At 40.4% G+C, this 27,010-nt stretch overlaps 1 protein-coding gene across 1 annotated transcript; it reads right to left on the bottom strand.

The window, feature by feature from the left end:
* Window positions 1-2,028: 2,028 nt before the first annotated feature.
* Window positions 2,029-24,488, bottom strand: LOC133982570 (zinc finger protein aebp2-like). The gene is made up of 9 exons (XM_062421638.1): window positions 23,872-24,488; window positions 23,006-23,216; window positions 21,812-21,919; window positions 20,894-21,080; window positions 19,021-19,145; window positions 13,700-13,767; window positions 5,548-5,661; window positions 4,042-4,071; window positions 2,029-2,962 (listed from the first exon to the last, which is right to left on the bottom strand). The coding sequence occupies exons 1-9, from the start codon at window positions 24,453-24,455 to the stop codon at window positions 2,956-2,958; spliced, it is 1,434 nt and encodes a 477-aa protein (XP_062277622.1). The 5' UTR covers window positions 24,456-24,488; the 3' UTR covers window positions 2,029-2,955.
* Window positions 24,489-27,010: the final 2,522 nt, after the last annotated feature.

The raw sequence follows: 27,010 nt of genomic DNA on the forward strand, positions 1-27,010 counted from the left end.
ATCAAATAATGAAATAATTGACTGTATTTTTGACTTTTTCTGATTGCTGGGCAACTTTAAAGTAATTCATAATAAAATACTAAAGTCATTTTACAACAAGTAACAGTAACTGTAACGACTTTGCTGAACTGAGGGCTGTTTCCACCCAAACACTCGTGGGCTGGATAAAATGTAACTTTTAACTGATACTGTCAAAACACTGATTCTTCATACTACTCTATTACAACCCTAAAAAAGAGAGGGCAGAGCACTGGGACTTGGGAGAAGTTTGTATTTAAAAGGTTTCTTTACAAATGTAACTGTCAAGATGAGTTATTGTGGGCAACAAAGCATATCGTCAAGAGCACACTACACACCTGTGCAATGAGGGAATGTCTACCCACTGAAAAATATTGATCATTATTGGAGAAAACACTGCAGACATGGCTCACTTCCTGTTCGTATCCTTGACTCCAATTCTGTCACAACCAAACGGCCAGAAATAAATTATTTGAGTGTTCTGGACAAAAACTGTGGGAATGTTGTTCACTCGCTACTACAAGAAACGGATAGGTCTATTGAACTGTCTCACAGTGACTCATGAGCAACTGAATGATTGTAACTAATGTGTGTACAGTACATGCTTATCACTGAGAACTTCCTGCACGCTGGAGGTTTTGAATCTGTGATTCTGTGATAAGTGTTACTCTCTCAGTATCACATTGCAAGAAAAAATAAGTGGGTGTTGAATGTTTTTTAAGCGTGGTTATGGGCATATTGGATAAATGGGACTGGCACAAATATAAATCATGGTTACATTATTTTCTAATCACTTGTCAGTTTGGCATCATGTGTTTGCATTCTCAAATCAGACAAATCGACAACAGTCAACGCCAAAATTTGACTAAGCCAATATAACTGGACAAACATATAGTCATGTTGCTGAAGGGCTTAGAGAATGAAAATCCTCTTGAGTATTATAAATACTCCCAAATCTTCTTTTCTTTGGCATATTAAGATAAAACCACTTCTGTAGAGGAGGATATGAATATATTTTTTAACTGTAGGCAATGTGTTATAGGATTTAAGAGATTACTCTGACCTTGTGTTGATGATATAAGGCTTCTTGGACTTGCTTTACGTTTTTTTAAATTGTTCTTCAATATGGCTCACATCTTGTTTACGTATCCGACAGATTTCTGACAACTCAAACAATTTGGAGTTCTGATATAAATGACAACAGAATCCCAGAGATGACTTCACATACTCTAGAGACAGGCTCAACCTTGTCTGACAAGAAATAACGTGTTGTTTTTTCTTTATCATAAGTTGAAATGGCAGCAAAATGAACTGCCTGAAAGTTGGTGATTTAAAAGGAAACAAGAAACCCAGAAACAAAAAAGTTGCAATAAAAAGTTCCATTATTTAACCTTACAAAATGTAAGTGGAGCTGATGGTGGCACCACAGGGATTGTTGCACTGACCCTAGCATGTGCTGCGTTCTTGGACTCATCTTTTTTTGCCTCCAAACAGTTGCCACAGACTTTTACTGTGGATATAAGAAATGTATTCCTCAGAGCACACAAAAACAGTAGGGTGCCAACAAACTTTTAGTGCTTTCCCCTGAAACAATGGAACAACACCTGAAGGTCTCATTATATCACCTGCTTGAGTCCTGAATCCCCATGAATTTAGTGTGCGTGAGCGTGTAAGTGCATGAGATACTAAAGAGCAGGACATCAGTATTGTAGCAGACCTCTCCCTGAACTCAGTTTTCTCTGCAGGCATGTTCACTAACAGCTGAGGCCGGCAGGGGTTCTGCCCTGCTGGCCCAGTCATTAGCTCCTCCACAGCATGCTCCCAAAGCTGCTCTGCTAATGGACGCCAAATAACTCAGCCAATCCCTCCAACGCAGACATAAGGAACTCGAATTAATTCCACAATGGCTGCATTACTTCTGTCATTTCAACACTTTGCATTCTCATCTGTGCAAACAACCTTCAATTGTCAACATCTGTCGTTTCCTCCATTTTATTAGAAACACAGTACTCCATTTCCAACAGGACGACATACAGTAGAAAACACAACTATCTTAACAATAAGTGCTTAAATAGCTGTATTGTAAATGTATCATAACAACCATGATATACACAGTTCATGTTACCAGGGGTGGAGGAGGTGGAGGTTAAGTTGGTATGATAACACTTTTTAAGTGTGTGTGCGGAAATGTAAGAGTCATTTTTATGTTGTACCATCTTCAGACTTGTTAAGATGAAGAGCTACGCGGTACTGAGTTATTGCTCCTGTAACAGTATGCATTGTATTGTATACATGTCTGACATGACTGGCACAACCTCACACTTCATCGTTACAGACACAGTAAACAGCACTGCATTCAGTAAGTATAAATAGTATTATCTGTTAAGACTTCGGTCGTATATAATGTAATTACAACTTGAAATGTCCAGATATCCCTACAAGTGACAGTTAACACAGATTATCACAGTAAATACGGTTCTATTCAAAACCTTCACAAAAATCCACAGTACACCAGTTTTTTCATGGTATAAAAATAAGTTACAAATCTGCATAAATATTTTACACAAAACAGTTATAAAAATTTGCTGTATTTTCTGACAAGGATACACAAAACATTTTTTTACACCATTGGGTATTAAGAATATTTTCAGTTTGGTGCTTGTTAAAAAAAACATTCATTGAAGTTTTTGATGAACACAAACTTTTCAAATTGTTAGTCCCATTTCACACCACACTTGGCTGCAACAGTGGTTTCAGATATACAAAATGGAAAATAAGAAGAAAAAAAAAACTGGAGCATAACCAAGTTTTACTTCCTTTTATCGCCACTTCACTCCCCCCGTTCAGCAGAGACAGATGAAGAGCGTCCCATCCCATATAGATAAACCTCCTATGAACAAGGATTTCCCCTTAAGTATCAAGTCCACAGATGACTCCTTACAGGCTGAGTACAGAAGGAGAAAAGACAGAGAGAGAGAGGGAGAATAAGTTGTTCTCAGTGTGTCATGAAAGAGATTACAGTATGAGAAATGGGCTTTATCCTGGATGTTCAGACATTGAGCTGACTTCCTTTGCAGACACATTACACTGTGTATTTTAGAGCTTTTACTGCGCCGAACTACTGAGGTCAATTAATGGAATAATGAACGATGTCCAAATATGACCTCATGTTTGAATGAGAGTCTGGAATGCCAAGGGTCATGGCTTCTAAACGGCTTGTTTCTCAATTAACGGGCTTCACGGTACATGGGAACCATGAAACTATGGGCGATATGTTATCAGTTACCACACGAGAGCAAGCACTACGGGTAATACTGCAAATGCATCAACATTAACATATCATCAAGGCATCAGCGTGGTTTGTTCCACGTATGGAAATTTTACATGTGTGTTATATGCTATAAATATGTGGACTTCAGAGTTTAGTTAACAAGTGAAACTGAGGCGGCAACACTGCGCTGTCTGAACACACAGACCAACACCACAGTGAACTATAAAAAACTGTGATAAAGGATGTGATAAAAGTTGTCACATTAGTGTTTCATGTGTCCATCTTTTATACATCAGCCTGGACTTCCTGTGCATGTGTGGCTACATCATCGCTGCTACAAACTATGGAGATACTCCCCGTCTTAAGAAATACATTTAACAATTTAACTCGCATGAATTTGCAAGAAAGATCATTGTGTAAAAGGTAGCAGATACTGTGCCTGAGACAATTCAGATTTCTGCTATTCAAATACAATTTTTACTGGTGTTACATTTCTTCTATGGTACGTTTGTAGTGCGTCTGATCTACAGGGTTTTTATTCAGTATACGACAATATGGTCCTGTCCTGCATTGTGTATTTATCATTTAATGTGTTTGCATCAGTAAGCAGGTCAAACTGCTTGTGTACTCATTGTAAATGATCAACATGATTTTAGTTGTTGGCTGTGAGCCACAACAGGACTGACACTTGAATGGCACTGTGTGTGTAGAATCTAGTGCATATCAATACATTGTGTGTGAACTTGACTTACCTTCGCTTCAGCCGCTTCTGAGGAAGTGCTCTGGAAAGACAGAGAAGAGTTTGTGAGCATTTTTGCTGTATGAGACATGTCCGTACTCAATGTTTAGATATTACAAGGTGTGATCCCATTATTGAGATGATTTCAGTCCAGCATGACTTGCTGGGACCTGCAGAGGGAAACCTCTTAAATCGCCTCTAACTCTCTTTCACTTCATCTCATTCACATGTACAAGGGTTCAATCGCCCTACTACATTTTCTGCCACATGCACCGACCACCTCATTTGTTTGGGGATTTCATGCATTAGGACAACCTTGACATAAATTGGCAGAGTGCTGACGGTTATATTCAACTATGAAACCAGAGTCCGGCAGCAGCCCCTGCAGTTACTGAGCCTTCAGGTCTAATTAAAATCAGCCAGCCTGTGTGCTGATCAGCACACTTGTGTGCCATATATCTTCGGTAAGATGACCACTCTGTTATTTTAGGCACATTGTTCCTCTTTCAGGGTTCATTTTCAGCCTTTTATGGTGTATCATAAAGCTAAACTTGTTTTCTCATCTCAGTGACGAGTGTAGTAAGTCTTGCAGAGCTGTGCAGGATTCAAATAATCTCATAGCTAATGTTTAGTGGAATGCGGTGCACTTGAAGACAGAGAAAACATAGGCCGTGGAGTTACATTTGCACTGTAGCAAGACATTATTTTTCCTTATTTAATTTTTTGACTGTGATCATTTCAAATTTTAGATGAACGAAGTCAGGCTGCATCAAACACATCTTCTGTTCTCATATATTTATTGACTGAGAGGCTAAAATAAGTGAAATTCAGCCTAATTGTATTTCCTGTCAAAGAAACATCTTCAATACTTACATAACAAACCTCTTTAAATTATTAGATGTTTAGATATCAAAGCAACAACAGAATCTACTGCCTCTGCTAATACATCCTGACATCCTGAATCAGGTTGTACAATATTTGGTTCCTTTTACACACAAACAAAATGTGTTATCTCTTCACTTGTCTACTTCACCCTACTGTAAATCAAGGGTTGGTGCCACCTGGTGGAAGAAAACTCACACACACACACACACACACACACACACACACACACACACACACACACACACACACACACACACACACACACACACACACACACACACACACACACACACACACAAACACACACACACACACACACACACACACACAGGTGTTGAGGGCAGAGGCTTTTAAACACTTTCTTGTGGGACTTTATTGCTTCACACAAGGAATCCTACTGAGGATTAGAAAATATTTACATATGGACAACATGTGTTTGGCTGCCAAAATCAGACTGTAGCAGTATGTGCACGTGCATGATTTGTGCAATGGCTTCACACACACACACACACACGCACACGCACACGCACACGCACACGCACACGCACACGCACACGCACACGCACACACACACACACACATGCACACGCACACACACACACACGTACACGCACACGCACACGCACACACTCACCTATAGATGTTTGGGTCTAGCAACATGGCTGTGTCCTGCGGTAACTGGGATAAGTGCACCACTTTAGTCTTCAGCCCAGATCGCTCTGTTTCATTCACCCACACGTCAGGTAGTCTGCAGGACAACACACAGAGGGGACATGTGGGAGTAAGGTTGAATGGAGCAGGGTGAGAGAGATGGACAAAGAGCCTCATTGAGTCCAGCGCACATGTTAACACCTTCCTCTGAACACTGAGTACATTTCCATAAGTTACATGGCCTTGACCAAAGCACTGGGACTGACACGCATGTGTAGACCTGCACACATACACACAGAGGACAAAGATACTGTCCTTCTAAGTAACATCTACATTATATCTTCATGGTTATCTTTTGACTGGTGAAACATTGGGTGCAAGTAGTGTGTGTGTGTGTGTGTGTGTGTGTGTGTGTGTGCGTGCATATGAGTGTACAATCAAAATGATCAGATGTGAGATTGAAGTACAGAAACTGGACACCTTAAAACCAGAATAACCTCTTTCATCAATTGAAGCTTTAAGAGCAAGGAGGTGACGTCTTTGGAGCGACACACACTCACACACACACGCACACGCACATAATGTACTGTACTGCTCAGCTGCATCTTACTGTACCCACATCAGTGTGATCCCCCTGTGAAAGAAGGGAGTGTGCGAGCAATGGCGTGGCAAGTCGAGGTGCAGAAGAAAGAAACAAAGAGCTTAGCGAGTCGACTGCGCCTCCCCTCCCTCCTCCAGCCACCCCCCGTCTCCACCCCCAGCATTCCCCCCGTCACTATGTGCGTCATCAGAGGAGCCCCAAGAGATGCAGACATACACGAGCACACACACACACACACACGCACTCACACACTGCAGGCAGCAAGCAAGCAGCCGCACAGCCAAATCCCCCATGCACATGCCTAATCAGTTCATTCAGTGGGACGGTGTGCAGGTAGCGGTTCACATGCAGCATATTTAGCGCAACTAGGTGCAGATAGAGATGGAGAACAAAAGATAGGAAAAGTAATAGGAAGCTGACAAATACAGGATGGGAAAGGGAAAGTGGAAAGGGAGGGAAAAAAGTAGAGGGCCTTGTGTTAATGTACAACTTACTTACACAGTAGTTACAAATCCTTTTATGGCTTGTTTTAGTGTGTTTAAATGCCTGGAGGGTGGAGCTAGCCACACAGGACAATTAGATAAATACTATTAAGTAAAAAACACAGCGAGGTAATTGAAATCTACCAGAAGTTAGATGCTGCATTAAACTTCAAAAATATATCATTGTAAGAAAAGAAAAACAATTGTAATCAGTGTTTGACCCAAGCTTAGGTAGATGTGCTTGAGGATCACAGATCTGTCTGTAGCCAACAATAATGTGCACAGTACATCATGTGTTATAAAAACATCTGGATTTACAAACAACAACAAAAAAAATCAAAGTCAAATATGACCATTAGACCATTTTTGACAGGAAATCAAAGCCTGGCTCACCCTTATACTTCAGAAGCTGACAGCTGACAACTGAAGTCATAAAATTCAGCTGGCGTATTGAGTTCAACTGAATTTTAAACTTCAGTTATTAATTTATAAGAGAAAACATAAGAACTAAACAGTGTGCCAAACAGTTTAAGATAACACAAGTTAGATGGTTAGATGGAAAAGTCATACCAGAAATGGCCTGTGCACATGTGGAAGTAATCATGTATTAGTACAGGACATATGATAGCAATGCTATCTGGTCATTGGATTTTTGGTGTTGAATTTTAATACTGTAAAAGCACAGAAAAGGTTTCTTTTTTATAGTTATTACTAAAGTGTAAACCTGCAACTAAGTTTTTATATAAGTCTTTTTTGGTTTGTAGTGTATGGCAATAGTATCTCGATCCCCTTTAATGGTGGGGAGAGAAGAAAGAGAGTTGAGAAGAGGCAGGGACAAGACAAGAAACAGCCCCCTTCAAAGCAGCGTTTAAGTTTGGGTTAGTCTTGAGTTAGTGTCCTTCTGCAAAGCAAACCTAAAATGACAGAGGAGGACCTGCTGAGTGTTAAATATGCAGTAAACATTGCATGTGTTTTTGTGTGTGCACGCTCACATGCACTCTCCTCTCTAGAGTCGCAGTTAACATGTCAGAGTGAGTGTGTTGTGGTACTGATACTGTTATTGTATTTTGATGGATGGGAGGCACATGGGAGGGCGGTACTGGGTGGGGGTCAGAATGTCACACGCGTGTCATGCACATATACCCCAAAGTGTTCAAATTGCTCCCTCACATGCACACATGCACATGCACGGAAGACATCTCCACCCATTCAGTCCCACCAAGCCAAATAAAGACAAATGGGTTTATTTGATTTTCCAGGAGACTGTTATTTGGCTCTCTTCTTTATGAGGCAGAAATGTATATTGTGAGTGAGGCCTCTGTGAGGAGAGCTGCTGGGGGTGCCTGCCAGAGTGAAGCCCACTCTTTCAGTCTGGATTGATGGCTGGCTCCAGGCTTCCAGCCTCCAAGTGGTGACAGGAGCAATAAGTTCATCACAAAGCAGCAAAGTGTGTATTAAATCGCTAACATATTAAACGGCTTTATATGGAAAGTCCAATGTCCTTATAAACTACATCATTCTGAAAAGTAGAAGAGGGAAGTCGAGCTGGTTCAGTCACTGCAGCCTAATGAAAAACTCTGCCTGGAAAAAGAATAGGACTGAACAATCATAGCACTGTCAATTACTTAATATTGTCAAGTTCCAGAGTTTATTGAACATATTTCTTTAGCACTTAAAGCGTGTTTTCTTTATTCATTAATCTGTCAATTATTTTCTCTATTAATTATTTGTTCGATCTGTAAAATTACAGAAAATGGTGAAATATGCCAAAGGTAACATTCTCAAATGTTTTCATTTTATTTAAACCATAACCAACTAGTCAATATATTTAATTTACTATCATAGAAGAAAAAAGAGAATTTTGGACATTTTCTCCTTTACAAAGAACTTAAAATGATTATTTATATAGAATACTTGATTAATCAAGTTATCATCGCAGACTAGTTGCCATGCTAATTCTCATGAGGCTATATTCCTACACAGATAATCGAGTTTGACACAACTTAAGGAGTTATATGCATGCAATAAAATGTGTTACTCGTTATTTATACACACTTTGTCTTTGCCTTATATCCACGTTCTGCCTACAGCTGTTTTGAATATGGTGTCACTGTGGGACATGTTTCTTTCAACCACATTTTCCCTCATAAAATGTCATGTCTGCAAGCAAGCAAACTGTAAAGACAGGTGTAATGCTTTTTCTTTTTCTTTTTTTTAAAAATAAATATACTGAAATATACTTTATGTTTAAAGGACTTATCTACCCTTATTTTGACCTGAAGAAGTTCATTTTATAACTATCAGATTAAAGTAGCATTTCCTATAGACCATAGACCAGTTATTTAACTGCTTACAGTGCAAAACAAAACAAGATGCCCTACTTTCGCAGCAAGAACACAATTAATTGAGCAGAAACGTCCATATACAGTATAGACCTCACCCTGACTCATCCAGCTCATCCACTGAACACTTCCTCAAATTGCATTCAGCCATTCATGCACTGCTGTTTCTCCGTAATTAAAACCCTAATTTTCACACCTTGAATGGATGTTGCTTGCAGACGCTTATGTATTTATTTAATCTCTGCCTTAAAGGTCAAGTGTGCAAGATTTACTGGCACCTAGATATGAGTTTGCAGATTGCAACCAACTGAATACACCTCCACCTCCCCTTTCAAACATGTAGCCCGTTCTGGGCTACTATAGAAACATGGTGGTGCAACATGGTAGTCTCTGTTGAATCAGACCTGCTCTGTATATAGATGTAAGGGGCTCAGTCTAAGCTAACGAAACATCTCCTTACTCTAATGGAATTATACACTAATTAAAAACTTCTGCCAAGTCTGTTCAGCTAGATGCCTCTAAATTCCACACACTGCACCTTTAACTCTCCATGCTACATTAGGGTTGCCAAACTGATGCGATGTTGTGAAGTTCTACAGATTTTTTTGTCCCCTGAAAGTGGAGGAAGTTTACACAATGAATACATACAGTATGAACACATGCCCTACATAGACATGTCAGGTAAAGGTTATATTTACCTCTGTTTTAAAGACTTGTATATTTGTTTTTATTAATAAATATTTAGGCTGTGTGAATTTTGTTTTGAATTTTAGAAATTGCCTAAACTCAGTCCATTTTTTCCCTATAGTGTTGCTTACGTTTATTAAAAAGAAAACAAATGTAGCTAATAAGTTGTAGTTATTGTGCCATACAGTACATCCACAGTGTGAAAACTAAACTACTAATTTGTGATATTATTATATTATTGTGCAATTTGGACACTGACTAAATATTAACAAAGCAAAGAAAGAAAAACTAACTAGCTAGTAAAGGTTCAATACCTAGCACGTGTTGTACATGATAAACACCATGTAGTTTCTTCAAAATGATGCACCAGGTTGAATCGAGTGACTCGAGGTATTCACTGTTACTGGCTGTGTATTCGACTGTTTGTTATTCTAAAACATTCAACAGCATGCAAGGGAATCAATTCACCCATCCATCAAAGATTAGACAGCAATTATGGTTCTCTCTCGCTCTCTCAGCCCACCACCCTCACCCTCCTCATCCTCCTCCTCTATGAGCCGCTGGTGGTTCATGTTCAGAATGGTTCATGTTAATCAGTTACTCATTAATCCAAATGGAGTTAATGAGTGTCAGTCAGAAAGTGAATGGTTTGCTCCAACATTAATAAACATGACTTCCCACATTCACATGGCTAATCATTGACTCGCTGACGGAGAAACATACACACACGCACACAGTACAGCACTTGATTTTGACCTCAGTGTTGAGGTGTCATGACCACCAGATTGCCTCCCAGATACTAGGACATTATATTGAGTCAAAGACTAAATATTAACTCGACCTGCCAAAACAAACTCACCCCCCTCACGCATTTCTAAAAACAATGGACCATGTTCCTTATCATACTTATAACGCAAGGACTAACTAGCTCTACAAGAGCATCAGCTGGTAAAGATGGTGACTTTTTGCCTGCGACATGCAGCTTCAGCCTCAGTCTTTAAGCCTTACATCATGTATGTAGCCATGAGGTGCATGCTGCTCTCATTTTAAAACAAGTCAGCTGGAAACAATAGAAAGTCAGCCTGAGACCAAATTTTTAACCAAGGACCCATTGTTCCAAAAATATGATATTTTGAGTGGTATGTCAACGTTATCATGGCAAACTGTATATACTTCAATCTCCAGCTGAACTTTTATCTTTTGGAATATACAGTCACTAGTTTACAATATCACTGTGTATTTTCTTCACCACCTCTCTATAGATTTTAGTTTAGTTTACCACCATTCTCCTCAATTCTCTCTCCCATCACTTAACACACATCTCTCTATCCCACGACCATTTTGTTTGTTTTCCTCTAGTCTCTGCAACTCCCCTCCCCAATTCTTCCCCTCATCTATTCTGCCTCTATCTGTCTTTGAGTCTCAGTATCAATCTCCATCTATGTCTCTCTGTTTGGAATTAATCGGAGGAGTCTTTCCTGATCACCAAACTTCATCTTTCTCTATCTGCCTCTCTCTCATTATTTCTCTATGCACGAGATTAAACTCCCACATGCAGAGCAAGGAGGAGATTGCAGAGGTGGATGAGAGAGGGGAAAACGAGAGAAGAGGAGGAAGGATGGACGGATGAAGCATCAGAGGTTGAGAGAACAAGGGTTTAGCAACAGTATGTTCAGTGGAAGCTGTGTGCTGCAATCTACTTCATGATGCATCATTCAGGTTTCTTTGCCCAGTGCCATCTTTGTTCCTCTTTTGGCCAAACCTGTTTTTCTTCTTCTTTCCAGCCCCTTCCCTGTCTACTTTTACCTTACTGGTGTTATTCACCTCCCCTTTCTGCCTCCTTCCCCTCACCCTACTCATTTGCCCTCTCTCCTCCTCTCTTTCATTCTATCTCACTCTGCTCTCTGATCATCTTCAGAGGCTGTGCAGTCAAACCCTTTAATAGGAGTGAGGAAGTGCTGGAAGTGTGGTGGGAGCTTCCCCTGAGCAAGAGCCCTGCTGAGAATCAGAGCGCTCTGTGAAGCTCACTCTCTATGAGACAGACTGATTTTATAAGCACTGTACTGAACCTGCCTGCACTTCTGCCTAATTGCTTGAATGAGCCGGTGCCAAGGTTCACCTCCACTGGGCTGAGTCTGGTGAGGCTAATCTGGAAATACGAATGTAGCTAGTGAGAACTGGGCTGAGCTGCTCATGCTCCAGTAGGCTGAGCATCATTTTTGAGTGCAAGTTCATCCAGAGGTTACACCAAAATACAGATGTGGACATATTTTTTGAACTGGGAATTGATGTGAAATTTATTGGACAGCCACAAAAAAAAAAAAAAAAAGAAAAAAAAAATCAGCCTCCAAGTAATTTTGGATGCGGACCCGCTGTTTAAAAGACACCTCAATGCATCAGTCCAAGGTTTATCTGAGTCAGACAAAGCCAAGCAGATGGTACAGAACCAGTGCCAGACCCAGAGAGGAACAGTCTGACTTTTTAATGGCTAAGTACAGTCCTCTCCCTATCGGTGCTCCAGGCACTAACATGGGAAGCATTACACTTTGAGGACTTCAAGCAGAAGAGTGAATGTCACACAGACTGTAAGGAAACATGAACTCCCCATAGAAGAGCTCTAGCAAATACTGGCCAGGAGAGAAAAGGTAGACAGATTTATAGCAAGCCCTGACGCAAAAGAAGGCCACTGTGTTGAGTGCACGTAAAGAATCGTAAAACTATTACAGACAGACAGATACACATACATTGTTGATGTTGAACTTGTGCATGCATGCACCCCCTCTGCTCAAAAAGGAAATGTTAGTGTGACAAGCCCAGGCTTTACATGGTAAGCATGTGCAGGAGATTTGCACATGTGGCACTGAGTTGCCTTTTTATGGATCAAAGAGATCTAACAGTTATCTGCAAATCTCCAAGTGTATCTAATCTGACTTTCACTGAAGTTTGTGGACACGTGTCTGTTGTAGATTCACAGCCTTTAACAATAACAAAAAACATGCCAAACAATACTTTCAATCTGGCCTGACTAGTTCATGAATTTTAAATGTACAATGTGCAGAGGTCTCAAGCTGTTGCACCAGCTATCTATGTATTCATATAAACTTAGTGTGAATGTACAGTAGTGTGAGAGTTAGGCTATAACTGAGTTTTGCTAAAATTGAAGTTTCCAGACACTTTTGTTGATGTTCTTATCATTTTTGAAGAAATGTTTGTGTGCAATGCAACCTTCCTCATCCCCAAAAACATCACAGTGCAACCGAAGCAATTTATAAATGATCATTGGATTATTAATGAGGTACGAGAAATGTGCATTGGATTACATGTTAAATAGTTAATGCACTCATAACTTTCATGTTTTGAAATGATTCAATTACATTTTAAATGCAGTAACTAGTGAATAGCAGCATTCACCTGAAAACTACACTGCAGCAAACATCACAAGTTTTGATTACAGTCTTACTACAGAGTTTAGTGTGACACTAACAAGTTACAATGCAGCAGTCTGTGTTGACTTTACACTCAAACTTACAATCAGACCTAAATTCAAGTCGTGCAAAAGGCAGCTGGCCACACAGTAATAATGATTTATTAGTGAAAAAGATTATGAATATGAGCTTTCAAACTAAACACGATATTATAATCTATTCTAAATCCAAAAACTACTACCATATAAGGTAAGGTAAGCGTTCATGCAGTTGTTCAGTATAATGAAGGTGAATTAGGTCAGAGAAGTTTCTAATAATGTCAGAGTATTCAGATTAAACTTCATATCAAGCCAGTGAGTCAAGCAGCTCTTTGCTCAGGGGAAAAAAAGAAGCTTAAATGTACGTTGGGTCCAGGTTAGAGGATGGTGTCACCTGTCAAAAAGCTCTGGAGATTTATGACAGCACAGCCTGACACCCATTGCAGAGCAAAATGATGGGCCAAATATCATTTAACATTTATATTAGGCTTCCACGGGAAAGCTCACCCAACGTTTGGCACATTTCACAGTGTGTTAACTGTAAGGGGAAGTGTACTCACATGTCCTCAGGTGTCCAATGTAGGAGGACTTTCACCTTGCCAGAGCCCTCTTTCCTTTTGGCTAGCACCTGCACAGACACAATCAAGCAAACACATAAAACATGGTATTAAAGACATTCTGCCGTTCTGTGGTCATTTTTAATATATGTAGCCAAGTAACCTGTAGGTGGCATCATCAATGAAAAGTAGCCACCCAAAATGTACAAAAGCATACAATTTAACCTACAGATTATAGTTAATTTTTTAATTTCAAGCCAATCTATAATGTAACAAGCATCAGATTAGCATAAATGTGTCAAGTTTGGCTCTTATTGCGGCATGCTCTCTTGTCAGTTGAGAACCGGCTTCAAAGACATGCCCTCATCCTGGCCTCATCTCTCTAACCAATAATGAGGTTTCACAACTCAAACATCTCAGCAAGTGATACAGTGGGTGATCATTACACTAATAAGCAATGTGAGCACTCTTAATAATGCATGCGGGAGCTAAGTGAGATTTTCTACTTTCAATGGGATCTATCCGACATTCCCCCGAAACATGTAACTGGAAGATAAAATAATTCAAATCCAGACACAAGCATGATATGCCCTTCGTCCTGGGAACTGCTTATCACAGCTGACATTCCTGAGAGCCAGGAAAGATAGACACGGGGTGCACAGTGAGCCGTTATCACTGCCAACAAGTCACTGTTCTCGTAGTGGGTTATGTCAGCACCAGAAAAATGTCAACGCTTCAGAGAGGAGAGCGTCTGGTGGAGACTCGCAACCGCTTTTTATCGTTTGCTTTTATCTGTGTTTTGTTACCTGGTTTAACTACGGTCTCAACAGAATAAAGACTTGTTCTGCCAACATAACCTCAAACTTCTAAGCCTTTTCTACTTGTGAAAATACAGTTGAGACAATACCAGATTTCCTGGATAGTTGGACATTCCTCTACATAACATTGCATGTATCATACTGTGTTGGTTTATAGTAAAACTAGTCTGGAATTCACACAAATATTGTCATTAGGGAAAAGGAAAGCTAGAAAAATAACCAGGAGTGTCAAAAATAGCCCCAGATATAACCTCTTGCGTCAATTGGCTCTATTATGTTAGGAATGTCTATTTTTAGGATGGTGTGATGAGCTCACATGTGAAGAACTTCTCTTACGCACACGAATATCTGAAATTATTTTTGTGACTCCGGGGACTGGCTGCGGCATTGATGGAAACTGGTTTGAGGACAGGAGGGAGGAGGCTCCACTGAGACACGAGAAGCAGACAAAGACCCAGAATATCTCCTCTCCTCTTCTTACAGATTGTCTGTCCCTCTGATGCTTTAGCCAAAACATGCGTTAGTGTCTTTGTTTCTGAGATCTTCAATCTATGTCATTTATCACTCTGATCAGACAATTTTGCATTGCTCACATTCAGGCAAAGGTCTTTGTCTTTTCTCCAGTGCAAATGATGACAAATTATGTATTTGTCTGATTCCATACTTTCTCCAAGCTAATATGTTAGAAGAAATGGCTCATTCCCTTCTTGCTGTCAATACAAGAGGAGCTTTTAGAGAGACAGAGAAGTGAGTAAGATCTATATTTACATTTTGATAAGCTTCCAGGTAAAGAGCTGTCTAGCAGAAATTTTGGAGAAAAGGAAATGGGACGCAAACATGTTTACTTGAAGACTGATTAACTTTGTGGAAGGAATATTTTTAGATTTTTTAGATCCTGCTTTTTATTTTATTTGTTTTTTTCTCTTAGTCCCTTTTGCTTGTTTTTATATACTTGAATGACTTTTAGAGGTCCCTTTATGACACTTCCAACCCAATCTTTAGAATATTGAATAGAAGAACTACTTCCCAGCTTTTTCAGAGCATTAGCCCAGCTCATAAATTAGCATTGTTTCTCATTTTATTCCCGTTTATCTGTCTCTGACTTTATCTGCTAGCTTTCCATCAAGGCTTGGCTGGCTACTGCTGTCCCACCATAAATCCACACAAGAAAGAAGAGACAACAACAAGACCTGGCTGCAGCTTTAGGCTAAATCCTGTGCTGGCTGCAATACACCCCACCATAATGTAATGTAAGGGTTTAAAGCCCTGGAACCGGCAGCTGCCATTTTACTTAAAAATGCATAACTGTTGACCTGTTGCCTCTGGCTCCTTATAGCACCAGGTTAATAATCACAAACCCAAACTTTACTTGGAGGGGTCAGGACTAAAGATGAAGAAGTGGGCTTGTGTTTGAATAGCATAAAAATGATTTGTGAGCAGAGTGGTTTGATGATGGCAGTCGGTGCTTTAAGGGACAGATCTTAATCCTCTATAGCTCAAGACGGAGGAGAGGAGAGGAGAGGGAGAGAGGGAGAGAGGGAGAGAAAGCAGGAGGAAACAGGGAGTGAACAGTGAATATTAGTGTGGCTCCATAACAATGCAGTGAGAAGCAAAGCTGGGGGAGGGCAGGCCTGCTAAAACTGGGTGCCTGTCTGGTGTCATGAGGTCAAGCTGTGGATGACGCAGATTGGCGCAATAACAAAAATATCCCATCATAAACATGACTGAGTTGCTCTGGCGTGTCAGCAGACTCACTAGCCAAACTCCACAGAACCCCCACAGCTCTGCTCCATCTCCCCAGGCCTGGGAGGGTCCGCTGGGGCCCGGGGTCTGACGCAGCGCCGCAGTCCTTCTCCACCACAATCCTCACGGGGTTAGAGAGAAGGAAAATGTATGCCCAACCGGCCAGATCTCCTTCCGATTCCATGACCCTGACCTTCACTTAACCCCCTTTCCTTGTCCTCCCTCTTAATGTCTCTGTTTCTCTCCATTTGTTACACTCCCACCCCTGGCCCGCTCTTCCTCCTTCTCAGTCTGTGTCCAAATATGCAGTTACCTCTCTTAACCTCTTCCCAAGCTTTATCTTTGCTTCTTTTCTTTTTCTTTTTTTCCCCTGAGCTTTTCTTTTAAAATTCTTGGCCGGTGGTCAGAAGTTGAGGTTTTGTAGGAGCACAGCCGAGCAGAAACAAGTTGAAAGGGACTGATCTAAATGCAGAGCAAAACTGTAGTGGGAGTAGCACTGATGTCAACACTCTTATTTACACTTTAACATGAACAGGAGTAACAACAGGGAGTTTGTCTAATGTCCACTGAACACTGTACAGTCTCAGAAATCCTTGCAAGTGTAACTGTATAACAAACTAAAATTAATTTAATGGCAACGAGATGCATGAAATGGCTTCATGACCATCCGTTTGCATGAATTCAATGCACATGCATGCATGAAATATGTAACCCGCAGGCCTATCACACAATTACATCTGACTTATCATGCACATCCCTACACATGCGCACACACACAACCCTCCAATTCTACACTTACTGACTGGATCCTTTCATCTGTCATCTGTCTGTGAGATAAGTTCTTGTTTTTTTTCAGTGAAATCATATGTTGGCAATATGATCTCTTCATGTTCTGGTGTCACAAATATCTGTTTCTGTTCATGTTTCTGAGCCGGCTCTGTTTTAAATTGGCTACTGATGTTTTTGTTTCACACATGTTTGGTGTCATGTAATGCATTACCGTTTTTTTCTGGGATATATATATCTGAGCATCAGAAATGTATATTAGTAAATTACCGTATAAATCTCACGGCAGTCATTTCATCCATATCACACAACCCCACAAACTACCATTCTTCCTGTGTGTGTACCTGCACAGGTACAGTATGCATGTGCGTGGTTTCACTCACATGTGCAGTGCCTCAGGAGATGCAGTCACTTTTCTCTTAAAGAAGAAAATGTGGATTTTACTACTCATGAGCACACTCATTGTTTCTGCTAGGTTAACCAGTGCTTGCATGCTACAGTAGCATGGCACAACGGCAGATGATATATATGATTCATACATAAATTAACCAATTGAAGAGAAAAAAAAAAAAACACCAAATGATGATTCTGACTTTTTTCAAGCTTTTAAGGAGAAATGGCACTATCATGGAATTTCATTGTCTTAAAAAGGAGACAGAGTGCTGCCTAGTGGAACTGTACAGAAACAGCAGTCATTCAAAAAAAAAATCTGCCATTCATACCACTCACATCCAAGATGTAATAACAGTTTACCTCCCTTAATACAAAATGTATTCCTGAACTATGCTTTTGAAGCTGATGTCAGTGAGAAATGGAGAATCTCTCTCTAATAGTTTTTTTCCAGTGAGTGCTCATATGTGTCCTCAGTAGTAAGGTGCAAAGACACTTTAGAGCTCATTAATAATGTATCACACACTGGGCTCAGAATGGACCGAGCACCATACACAAAAACAATCCAATTGTCTTTCCCATGAAGCCCGATTCAGAGAAAAACAACAGCAAGCCTTAGGGCAATTCACAAGGTTCACTTCAAGTGCACCAAGAAAAAAATCTGCAGTGATCAGAGGCTGTTTTTTAAAATAGTGATACTTTCATGCCCCCTGTTGACTAAAAAGAAAATAACAAAAGATAAAGACGTTGAAGAAAATCAAGGAGAGCTTAAATGTGACAACCATACATATCTTAAAGCTTTTAAAGTATATATATACACATACATATATTATTTAGAAATAAAGAACAAGTACAAACCTTTATAAGTTTTCATCAATGTCTCGCGATCTTTTGATGCTTTGTTTTGTCTGTTGTGTTTAAGCGTTTCATGTTTCATGTCTCATGTCGTCTTTTGGGAACACCACCACTGATACTACATTATGCCTACAACCAATAGATCTTTCCAATGTGCAAACGCAGAGGCTGAAATTGTTTGTGGCACTGTGAGTAACTCTTACACAGAATTCTCAAAATGTGGAGATATTTTGAGCTTCTGTTAAGTGAAGTTTTGAAATGTGAAAGTATAATTAAAAGTTAACAGTTGCTTAATCTTAATCTCAACAAGTCTTAAACAGCTCCAAAGTTAATTAATTAAAATGTATAAAATTTCAAATAATACATTTCTGTTAATGACTAAATTTAACTTTAATACTGAATTTAAATTGAACTTTAGTACTGATTTTAAAACGAGCCTTTCTTATTGTCTGTATCCAGTTCTTCATGTTGGGATATCGTTAGTCATATTTAATTTCTATAGTAAATTTTCAGCTTTAAATATGGTGTGTGTTTAAGGAGTGGTAAACAACATGAATTACTAATTTTGAGACTCAATTATGAAGCAGAAGAACGCATCTGATCATTTCTTGGAAAAGTATGAATATTATCCGTTACCATTTTTGCATACCTGTGACTCTTTAAAGCGCTTAAAATGGACAAAGGTATTGAGAGGTAAACACTACTAGGCAGTGAAGCTGCACACAGACTCACCGTGCTGTTAAAGACCACACTGTGGCCATTGCCCACACTTTCGATGTGGGTGGCGAGGTTGAGGCAGATGGCTCTGTGGCGGATAGCATCCATGGTCTGGGCATCGAAGAAGTCATGGGGTCTCGCTGCAGGAGGAAAGGGACAGACTCGGATGAGAGCAGAGTCAAACAAACATAACACCAGGGTTCCTACTGTGGTCCTGATCTATAAAAATTCCATGGCTTTTCCAAGTCTCTCTGTAACTAACCATAACTACGTCAGAATCATTTCATGACTGAAAAATACTAGTCCTTTGTGGTTTTTAAATGTTACTTTGCAACAACAAAAACTCCAAAGTCAGTGAAAAAGGAGGTAAAATGCTCCATGTAAGCTATAGTAATGAGATTCTTTATGGTCTGAATAAGTGCCACACTGCACATATTCAGTGGTCAGAGAGCTCAGACCTCTTGACATTGCAAATGATTAGAAAATATATTTATTCAGGATTTTGAGCTGAGGTGAACACAAGTGCTCTGTAGTCAATTAAAGAGAAAATACCATTGTAGAAATGAGGAAGTATGAAACGGAAGAGAAAGCTCCTGTACATTTTCACACTTTTGGTAAATGTGGGCTAAACAACCCGACTAGCAGACACATGGTCATTATTTACTACATAAGATTTCATTGCAGCCACAAAGACTTGAAAAAACAAAAAACTTTATAAGGATGGAATTTCCAAGAAAATGTTATTTTAAAAAAGTACTCCACGCTTGCACTCCTAACATTGTCACACTCAATATGCAGTTTTTAAAAATGCATTTAATCTATGCTTTCTTCTTCATAGTCATAACTAGGTTAAAGCAAGTCAGTTTTATTTATAAAGCTAAATATCACAAATTTGCCTCAGGACACTTTACAATCTGTACAGCATACAAGATCCACTATCCTTGGACCCTTTGTTTGGTGCCTACATAACCTGCAAATCAACTCACCCAAAGACAGTTTGACCATAAGTTATCTCAGGTCACTTTTCACATATAGCAGATTTAGACTGTGCTCTTTAATTTACAGAGAGCCAACATTCCCTCATGAGCACTTGGTGACAGCAGCAAAGAAAAATTCCGCTCTAACCTGAAGAAACCTCAAGCAGAACTGGACTCTGGATAAGCAGACTTTTTAAATTTTCAATTCTGAATGATAACTATGATGATAGCTACCTTGGAGGTTATCAATCTGTCATCATTCAATTAAACTGTACTTGGGAAAACAGTTCACAGTATACACAATGTGCATCTTTATATCAGTAAAAACTCAGAAAGAATTTCTTTCAATGATCTGGTTTCCGAAGACAAACAGAGAAGAGAAGCAGAGGTGTGCAAGTAGAAAAAAAAGAGCTGAGTCTGCAAAATGCTGATAAACAAAGGCCATCTCAGGCAAGCCCGCCACCAGACAGCTAACCATCAATATTTACCTGAAAACAGACACAACGACTAAAAGGAAGTATGAGAATAAGCTCAAAACGTTTGTGTCTGAAATGCAGAGCATTGCCATGGGGGAAATCTGTCTGTGTAGCTGGCAGCATATGTTTGTGTGTGTGTGTGTGTGTGTGTGTGTGTGTGTGTGTGTGTGTGTGTGTGTGTGTGTGTGTGTGTGTGTGTGTGTGTGTGTGTGTGTGTGTGTGTGTGTGTGTGTGTGTGTGTGTGTGTGTGGTCCAGCTCAGGCATCTCCAACAAAGAAGAAGTTACAAGCTGAAAACATCTGTTTTAGCACAACAAGTATGGCAGTACATCAAAAAACGTGTTCAGCTTGTAATCCATACCAAGAAACACAAGTGGCAAACATAATGAGAAACATTTTGAAACACAATTTGTTTGTGTGTCTGTTAGGTACGTACGTAGGGAGCACCTGCGTTTGTTTTTGAGTTTCTTCCTTTTGTTGAGACCAGCCTTGGAGGGCGACTCCTCCTTGAGTTTGGCCTGGCTGGACATTTTGGAAGAGCTCTGCTGGCTGAAGTGGCTCGGTACATGGCGAGCCAGCCCTCCTTGTGAAGCAAAGCTGGCGTTGCAGCCACCAACTACACACTGCAGCAGAGCATAGTAAAAAACTAATTTCGGAAAAGTTCTTCCAAAAACTGTTGTTATGGCTACATTTTCCACTTTATGGAACAAGATGAACACTTCACAAAAACAAAACAAAAAAGGTTCATACACATTTTAATTGCAGATAATAGCATGATGGGGAATTGGTGATTTGGTTAAAAGTCTTGCATTTGCATTTTGGACTTACTGAAGCTGTGCAATCAGGTTTTGGCCAACGAAAGTATACACTGAATTTCAGTAATCTGGATGAGAAGTGATAAAAAGCATGAATAACCCTTTGAAGATCATGAAAAGAAATAAAAGATTTAATTCTGGAGGTATTTCTCAAATCGAAGAAACACGACCGAGCTAATCTTTTAACATGGGATTCAAGAGTGATAACTCCAAGATCTGTAACAGTGGGTACCACATGCTGAGCTAGAGAGCCAAGAAAAGTTGGCCATGAATGTGCTCAGGGCCTACGGTATAATAAGGATTTTCACTTTGGAGGAGTTAAGCTGAAGAAAATGTATTGCCATCCGGTCCTTAACCGTAGATAAGCAATTACGCAGGGGAGATAACTTGGCTGATTCAGATGGTTTACAAGACAAGTAAAGACAGTGAAAGGAATTATCATGGTGTTTGATACTTTGATGGCATCAAGAGAGAAAATAAAAATAAAATCAAATTGGTCAAGCTGTGAGTGTGCGTTATGTCTGAGTTATTGGTTTTACCTTGAAGGGCTTATCTCCACTGTGGGTCAACATGTGTCTCTGGAGCCAACTCTGACTGGTGGACGGTGTGTTATACACCTTACAACCCTTCCATAGACACACAAACACCTGAGGGAATCAAACAGAGAGGAAGATTGGAGAGGAAGTTTGTATGGAATAAACAGATAAAAAGATGATACAAGAGAGGGGGAGGTAAAAAAAAAAAAAAAAGAAAAGAAAGGGGGACATAGTTGACAATTGTGACAAGAGTTGTTTAGTTGCAGCTTGGGAAGGTTTCATTAGACAAAAAGACGCAAGGTTTCAAAAATGGTCGATGTAAAGTTGTCTGGTCCTAACTTCCACTCTCTAGAGTCTGGGGACTTTCTTGGAAGCTGCCTACAGGTGGAATAGGTCTCTTTTGTTATTGTAAAGAAAGAAAATGTCAACAAGTGACCATAACAGCTGATTTAATTTGTAATTCACACAACCTAAAAACATATGGTACATTACAGCTTTAAATAAAGTTCCTATAAAGTAGTCTTATGTCATCAAACAATCGGAGATCTTTGCGTACCAAAGTCTGGGGATCAAAATGCACGGTAACTGCTTGAATTCACATTTTGTCTCCTCCATAGTTGACTGCATGTGACTGCCCCAGTATCAAATGCTGCCCTAAAGATTTGGTATTGGTTCTGCTATGCAGGGTTTTTTTCCTCTCTAGTCGTTTCCACCCACTCGTTTTTTAACATCAAAACGTGGGAGACTGTCCTCAGTCTCTATGCACGAAGCGTGTAGAGACTGACCTGTGAGTCTACAGTAAAAGTGGAACAGATAATGTGCTTGGCCTCCAAAACAAGGCCATGCTTGTTTATGTTGGTATACAAGGTTTTGTCCATTATGGTTAAATTTTCCTTTTGACCAAAATTCAAGGTATGTTCAGGGAGCATAGAATGAGCAGTTCACTCAGAATGAGGATGCAGGTAGCTTCAGTTTTATATTTTCCAGGTTTGTAGATAGCGGACTCTAAAATTTCTGCCTCCACTTCAATACAATAATGATTTTTGTGATTTCAAACATTAAAAATGACTGTCAAGAAAACAGGGTCCCAGTTACTCGAGATCATCCACAGACCACACTGTGAAACGCAAGTTAACCTGTAAGACAAGAATAAAGGAGATCAAAAAGGAGTTTGTCCAAAAGTTCAAGTCTACTGACCCCTCCTCTCTGTCCGTCCACATGAATGCCCCTGATATGCTCAGCCAGATCAGGGCTGGAGTTAAAGCACTGTGGACAGAGGTCCCAGCAGCAAGGGTAAGCCACTGTCTTGGTCCCAGAGGAGCTGGCACTGCTTTGTCCATTCATCATAGCAGGGGTGGAGCGGCCACTGGACACCGTGCTCTCCATCTCCATTAGAGTGCTGCTGATACTGAAAGAGAGAGGAGAGGTTTGGGTGGATAGAGAAGAATGAAGCTCCACAAAACATGAGCAATAAGTACTACATCTTCATAGCTTAGATCAGGCTTTGCACAGCCGTGAAGAACAGGTGCAGATATTACTACACGCATTAAATAATCACTATGCCTACGCATAAAAGCCTCCTGGCTGAAACTGGTTTTCCATGCATGCCACTTTCATTGCTCATGCCAAATCAATTATACCATGCACTATATCATCAATTTGTTGTGCTGTCAACATCACCAAAGGGCTCATAATAGTTTACTCATCATTCATTCAACTTTCCCATTATGGGCCCAGTGTTACAGCCAGTTTTATTAATAAAATCAGTAGAATTACCATTTAATTCATGCACATTTTCCATTATGTTTAAAGTAATTAGCTTATTATAAAGCTATGACAATTTGAGATGAATGAGAGTGTGAGGGCAGCTTTCCAGTTTTGGTTGTAAAGACTACAGAAAACGATTACCTATTAGATAGTTTGACTTATATTAACAAGTGTTACAACAGGTCTCTAACTATTTCTTATACTTTTAAGGGTAACATTTCTGGTTTAAAGGTGAGATGGGAGGACAGACTCCGGCTCCTCTACTGTCACTGTCACCTGTCATCTCTTCGACCTACCTGTCCTCGGAGTCCATCCGGCTCAGCGGTTCACCGTCTGAGGATGAAATCTCCACACTCGGTCGCCTCTTGTCTCCCAGCTCCCCGGCTCCGCTGCTGGGTTTCTCACCGTCTTCACAACCGGGTTTGCTCTTCTCGCAGTCCATCCCCGAGCAGCGACTTTCCTCTGCCGGCCCCTCTTTAACGGTAGCTTCTTTCATTGCGTTACTGCCGGCAGGTTCGTTGTTGACATTACCGTCCCCCGGGCTTTCCTGTGCCTCTTGCACCTCTTTCACCTCTTGCTTTTGCTCTGCTTCTTCGGGAGCGGTTGTCTCCTCCCGGTTGCCCGCTGCAGCATCGTCTGTCAGCGCCTCACTCGCGGCCTTCTCTGCCGGTGCAGCGGGCTTCTCTTCGCCGGCCTCCGCCTCCGTCTCCACCGTTTTCGGTTCTACGCTGCTGCCCGGTTCCTCTGTTTCCGGTTCGGTAAGGCCTTTCTCTTTTTCCTGGCCGTCGCCCTCCGTGGTCTCCTCCACCGGAGCATCGTTCACAACGCTCAGTGTGGATGTTTCTTCTGTAGCGGTAGCAGCCATTTCCACGGCGGGCATACCGTGGGACACTTTCGGTATTAAAATTTACCCGTGGCACCGTCCAGCGCTTCACTGCAGAGAGAGAGAGGGCTGGGGCAAATCGCACTGTAGGCTCTGTGATTGGACAGAGTCGGCTCAAGGCGGAGAAACTCTGACGCTGGTATTTAAACTTTCCATGTGTTTCACACAAGCTTCATTTAAAGGGGGAGTCTGTGTTTCCCAGAGCAGAGGGCTGGTTAAATTTAAGGACCAGTGTGCGTGATTTAGTGATATCTAGCGGCGAGGTTGCAGATTGCAGCATAGATGTATCAAGTGAACTGGAAACAAGAGCAGTGCTGGACTTTAAAGCTGCAGTTGGTAAGTCTTATAAAAGTAGCTTTTGGTCATATTTGCTAAGACTGTCACTATATAAAGACAGCATTACATGAAACTAGTAATCTGTAAAAAAAACAAAACAAAAAAAAAAAACAGGCTCATTTAGCCCCATCTACTGCTTTTACTGCAAATTGGCAAATTGCTAGAATCCAACGCGACTGGACAACAAGAACCAATCAGATCCAGGATGGTGTCTGATGGAGTGTCTGACAGCTGTCAATCACTGCTCACGCACACAGCCCCCTCCCCCTTCCTCCTCAGCTCGGGAAAGCGGCTTCAGGAGCGTAGAGTAAGTAATGGCGCAGCAACAACAATCAGTGAGGACAAAACTACCGATACCTCCGTTACCAACAACAGCATACACGGTCTCCTGCCGTCGCGCGCACGTCAGCCTCCTCTGGGGGAGGGACTTTGGAGGCAGAGCAGGAGTGCAGCGGAGAGGGAGGGGGAGGGATCTGAAAGTTGTACTTCTTCAAATTTAACGCTAAGTCCTCTCTCTCCTTAAAGTTACTGACTGCAGCTTTAAGGCAAATTTGACATAGTGGCCACACCATGTAATTACAACATCACACAACGCACACTGGCCCAAGGACGCGGTTTCTTTATATTTTGGCTGCATTACATTTGACCTCGGAAGTTGAAAGTCAGAGCTGGGAGTTTGAGTCATTCCAGTTCAAAGTCAGAAAAACAATTCTAGCCAGGTTAGTCATGGATAGCAATACCAGTTGATAAAAACACATTTTGCTGAATTTTGCTTACACTGCAGCAATATGTCCACAGAGAAGTTGGACAGTGCTGTGTGTACATGACTGATTTAACGAGACACCAATAAGACAAAAAAAGAACCGCACAATTAAATTGTTTTATCCCCATTCAGGTTAGCTATAGGGCTAGACTGGAAGTTATCTGTCTTACCTGTAAGTCTCTACTGAGCATGCTCGATGAATGCATAGCAGTATGTTTTCATCCAGGTAACTTCTTATCAATAGGAAGTATTTTGTTTTTTTGTTTTTTTTTGGCTTCATGCACTACTGAGCAATTTTCATAGGAATGAACAGGACCCCATCTCCCATGCTGTATCCTGTTCTCTTTATCATTCCGTGGATTGTAATCTCTGGCCCTTACCCCTCAGTTACAAGTGCATAGGAGAAACTATGGAGGCCACAAAACCTGCGAAAAACATAAAAGGCCCTCTCTAGAGCCAGTGTTTGGTTTGTCCATGTGGCTTACTGTCCAAATACGGTGGTGCAACAATCAAGCTCCATGATATAAAGGGCTCACTCAAAGCTAATGAAAACACAGCAATTCTTAGTTTTGGATGATTATACACTAATTAAAACATACTTATTATATTCCTGATATTAATTTCCACTCTGCTAGATGCCACTAAATTCTATGCACTGCACCTTTAAGGCCCAATATCCTTTCAGAGAGACCCTTGATAATAACAGTTATTTAGTTTAAGTTTGTTCAGTTTCATCTTTTTGATCAACTAGGGAGTTTTACAGTTTAATTGCTAATATTTATATCCGTGGTTAATCACAAATCCAGCCATGAACACAATTGACAGAACAACTATTTGGAAATATGGATAATTCCCCCATCTGCCTTTGTTGTGTATACGAATACATTTCGGTTACTTGACAAATAATTTGTCGATTTTCTACAAGAAATATGAGCTGGAATTAATTAATTTTAATCTATCTTGACGTATTTGACAGCTCTAAGATAACTTTGCAAACAATATGAATTCCTATTAAATGTCTACGTACTAAAACAGCCCAGTTATCCCACGATAAACAAGAGGCAAGGGTTTGTTTTCACACTGACAATGTCTGTTCAAGATGAAAAAGGCTAAATTGAAACTAAACTAAGCTGCAAAATGCTGATACACTCTTCTGGGAAACCTCTTAAAACTTGACTTCTGTGAATTTGAATTTGTTGAAACACTACAACCACACGTGTCAATGTGCAAAGTTAAGCAGACTTACGTTGAAGCACAATGACCACAAGAGGGAACCATAGCTCTATATTTAGACTGGGTGACACGCCTGCTGAAACCTTAAACCAGCTTGACCAAGTGAAATTAACCTAGATAAACCTGTCTGTAGCCAGCAAAAGACTCATTTACCTTGGTTTATTTCTGATAGAACAGATTTTTCCATTATGAATCCTTTACTCAAGCAGAAAATGATCAA

Source organism: Scomber scombrus, chromosome 6 (assembly GCF_963691925.1).
Source record: "Scomber scombrus chromosome 6, fScoSco1.1, whole genome shotgun sequence".
NCBI classification, from domain to species: Eukaryota; Metazoa; Chordata; class Actinopteri; order Scombriformes; family Scombridae; genus Scomber; species Scomber scombrus.